General features: G+C 41.6%; 1 protein-coding gene across 1 annotated transcript; it reads left to right on the top strand.

The window, feature by feature from the left end:
* Window positions 1-144: 144 nt before the first annotated feature.
* On the top strand, window positions 145-3910 carry LOC121965394 (transmembrane protein 245-like; the record flags this gene model as incomplete). Its single annotated transcript, XM_042515541.1, has 3 exons — window positions 145-806; window positions 2750-2867; window positions 3815-3910. Coding segments are annotated over exons 1-3 (814 nt in total), but the record flags the coding sequence as incomplete, so codon positions are not given.
* Between the last annotated feature and the right edge of the window lie 388 nt (window positions 3911-4298).

Below are 4298 nucleotides of genomic sequence, written 5' to 3'. Positions count from 1 at the left end.
ATAATGAATAGATAAATATACAAAACAAAATTTTAAAAAAAATACAATAAAATAACCGGAAGCGTTTGGTTTCCTATCACTTCATTTCCCATCGTTCCCCTGGGCACATTGCTTGTGACGTCACATGTTTTCCTCCCTCACGCGGTGAGTTCTGGGTGAGTCCCTCCCGGTCCCTCCGGCAGTGTTTCGAAGCGGAATCGGGGACCATGGCAGACGAGGAGGACTCGGCGCCGGAACCTGCCGCCGTCTCTCCCCCGGCGACCCCTCTCACCGAGCGGCCTCACTCCGTGTCCTTCTCCGAGAGCGTCCAGCCGGCCGTCGGGATGGTGAGCCAGCTGCTAACCCAGCCGTCCTCCCTGAAGTTTGACAAAAACATCAAACAGGCCTTCTACAACACCGGGGCGATGATCTTTGTGGCGATCTGCTGCGGGGCTGCCGTCCTGGTCTACTTCATCCTGGAGGCCTTCCTCCGCCCGCTGCTCTGGGCGGTGCTCTGCGGGACCTTCCTGCACCCCTTCAAGCACTCCCTGGCTCGGCTCGGCCGCTCGTGGCTCAGCGGCCTGCAGGAGACCGGGACGCCCATCGTAGTGGGGACGCTGCTGATCCCGGTGTGGTGTGTGAACTACGGGGTGGAGCTGATGGGCAAGCTGGTGCTGGAGAGGCTCATGGTGCTGCTGGTGATCGGGGCCGGGGCGCCGCTGGTTTACTTCCTCTACCTTTTCTGGAGCGTCATCGGCATGCAGGTGATCCTCGGGCACGTCTGTGGGATCATCGGGGCCATGCTGGACTGTTTCCACGCCGTGTGGGTGAGTGAACGGGCAGTGACAGCTGGTTACATCCCACTCTGTAGTGATGACAAATACCCTTTGTCACCCAGTGTGGATGCCACTGGGTGGACTGGATCACCCCAGACAGGCTGCAGACAGCTCAGAGTGGAGCTGGACCATGTAGTTGAAATCTGTCCCAATATTAACAATTTCAAACTTGAATCAGCATCACTTTTCTTGTGCTGCATTTCACATGTGTTTAAGCCTTTGATCCCTGAGCAAATTAATTTATAAAAAACATGGGGGAAATGGGAATAAGTAGATTTAGAACATTACTTTTAATAATAATAATACACTTTATTTATAGGGCGCTTTTTTACAATGCTCAAAGACGCTTAACAGAGACAAAAACAGTCAACTAAAGTCAGTAAAACATACAGAATAAATAGAAACAAGATTAGTAAAAGCAAGACAGACGAGCATGAGATGAGGATAAATCAAACATTAAAAGCAAATTTTAAAGGGGGGTCTTGTTGAGGTCAGTGCGGTCTCGGATGGGTTTGGGGAGTGAGCTCCAGAGGGTGGGGGCAGCTACAGAGAAGGCTCTGTCCCCTCAGGTCCTTGGTCCTCAGAGGGGTGGAGAGGAGGCTGGTGTCAGGAGAGCGGAGGTTACGGGAGGGAGTGTACAGATATTTTTTTATATTTTGTATATTTTTCTTTCCTTAAATACATTTTTCTGTTTTTTTTTGGCATATTTTCAGGTTATTTTGAGTCATTTCTTGTTTAGGTGCAAATTGCTTTCTTCCCATATTTGTAGAAAAATCAAGCCAGTTTGGTTTCAGAGGGTTAATAGCCAAAAATTAGTAATCAACAAGTTTGATGCTTGACTTATCATTTAGGGTTTCTGGGTCTTCTATGATACTACATTGTTTTGTAAGTTGTGACTGAAATTTTACCACTATTAACTAAGATTTTATAAAACAATAATCTGTAAATTATAATAAAAATAGTTATTTGCAGCCCCACTTAAACATTTATTTTATTTTATTTAATTTTTGTTTGCGTGCACATGAAACTGCATTAAAATCCATTTATGTAATATTTGTCAGGAGAGGGTAAGAAGCCAGAAGCCTGTACAAACAAACTCCTCCTCAACTTGAGAAAAACAAACAATAACAAAAAAAACAAACAAACATTATACTAAAAAATACAACAACAGATAAATGACCACAACAAACACTCAGAGCCAAAAAAAACAACCAGTCAGTGAATACTAATTAAAAAAAACCCAAGAAATACATGGACCAAAATACAAAGAAAAAATTATGATAAAATGAAACGAAAATCAAAAGTCAATAAACGACAATACTGAATTTAACAGGACGACAAATGCTGCAGATAGTTTGAATTGTTTTTCCTTGAATGCATCACATAAAGAGTCATTATATTATCATATTTTCTTGGAATATATGCCTAAGTTTGTATCTTAGCCAATCGGATTTCCTGCAGTTTCAGTGATCGATGAGTATCTTATTATTCCACACAGCTGCGGGGGCCCGAGCGCAGCTACACGGTCACTAGATACAGATTGCATGAAATGTTCCTCAGACAGCCCGTCCTTTCACTAAAGGCAGAGGCAGACTGACGCAGGCCTTGTGTCCGTAAATAGGATGGAGTCCACATGATATTAAATTACATCGAAAGATTTCTTTGTGTGGAGTCGACCCAGCTGAGACTGTTGTGACGAGCCGATTACAGACTGCCGCGTCATGTTTCTGCTGGTTAACAGAAGTCAGAAAGTTCAGTGCGAACACATCGAGGTCTTTAAATGTTTAACGGTATAAACCTGAGCAGTTTGAAACAATAATACATTTAGGCGACGGATCATTTGAGCAGAAGTTAAATCATTCACGTTTATTTGATTGTACCTCATGATATCTCCTCTGTTTTTGTTATTTCCCGCCTCTTTTCTGTCCTCTCAGGTGTGCACGGTGGTGGTTGGCTACCTGTTGGCCGTTTGTTTCAAGTGGAGTCCTCATACGGAGCACTACCTGCGTGCTCTGGCTCTTCCTGTCTGGGCCGTCCTGCTCTTCTACATCGGTGAGTGTTTGGAGGAGAGGACGCCTGGACTTTCTGTTCAGACATGTTGGCTGTCGTTTCATACTTTGATTCAAATTCTTTGCCTCCGTGAGTCAATACTCAGGAGCTTAAATACCAGCTCTCGACATTTTGATTGACTTAATATTTGTAAGACGAGGCTGCGCGTTCTTTTCTGCTGAGAGTAAAACAAAACACATTAATAATAATCACTTTATTAATTAAAGATAATGGAAGTATCTTTCTATACTATTTCTATACTAATGGAAGTATCTTTCTATTCCTGTTTATTTTAAGTATGGAACATTATAAATACATTATCTTAAAAGTAATAAGTGCTCACACTGTGAGAGAAAATGTATAGAAATTAAAAACTTTAATGCACTGAGATGCATTGATAATCATTTTATAATCGCATTGCAGCTCTCCGAATCCAATTTTCCGGTGCTTAGAGATCCCTCACTCGGCAGATAGCCGGGCTGAAACAGTCTTCAGTCTTCTCTATCTAGACAAAATGAAACACCGTGTCTGCAGGTCTAAACGTCCATTAGACTGAGCACATGCAGAGCTGCATAGTAAGATGATGAGGTATTTATAGCACTCTTAATGTGTGTCGGAAAGAGGTGTTGACCTTCAGGCGTGAAATGTTAAGAGTGACTGAGAGCTGTTGAGAAGAAGTTATGTTCAAGAGGAAGCTTTCACGTTAAAATCTGAGAAAATGTCCTCAGACTGGACAATGTGCCATTATAATCAATATTATCTCGGTAATTATTACAGCCTGGTGTGTTTTTATGATTTCATTTCGAAGCACACAGACGTATTTTTAGCTGAAACAGAAGGACATTTTTGCTAAGATGTGGACATCATATCAAGCAGTGTAAGAGAAATATGTTTTTCCATAATAGTGAGAAAACACAAAGTTATCACTGATTTCTGATCTGTGTTTTTAGTGTCCCTGACCGGCTCGTGGAGAGTGCCCATATTTGTGGTTGTGGTTGCACTCATCATCGTGGGCTCGCAGGAGAAACCACCTGTTCCCGGCAGAGGTGAGATTTATGGACACACACACACACACACACTTTCATATTTACCATACTCAGAAGCCCCTGCTCACAGTCAACCGGGCATTCATAAAATTGGTTTAAAAGAGTACATTTTTTTTTCTATACATTGAACATTACAGATCTCTAATCATCTCAAAAAATTAGAATATTGTGAAAAAGTTCATTTGTCTTGGTATTTTAATTAAAAAAGGTTAACTTTCATATGCTGTATATTCATTACACAGAAATTCAAATATTTCAGGCCTTTTTTTAAATTTAATTTTGATGTTATGGCTTATATAGTTCATAAATTCGGAAATCCAATATCTCAAATTATTACAATATTTCCTAAGATCATTCAAAAATGATTTTACAATACAGAAATGTCCAG

This window comes from Plectropomus leopardus, unplaced genomic scaffold, assembly GCF_008729295.1.
Source record: "Plectropomus leopardus isolate mb unplaced genomic scaffold, YSFRI_Pleo_2.0 unplaced_scaffold19839, whole genome shotgun sequence".
Taxonomy (NCBI): Eukaryota; Metazoa; Chordata; class Actinopteri; order Perciformes; family Serranidae; genus Plectropomus; species Plectropomus leopardus.
The sequence above is the reverse complement of the archived record's forward strand: the minus strand, read 5'-3'. Positions and strand labels throughout refer to the sequence as shown.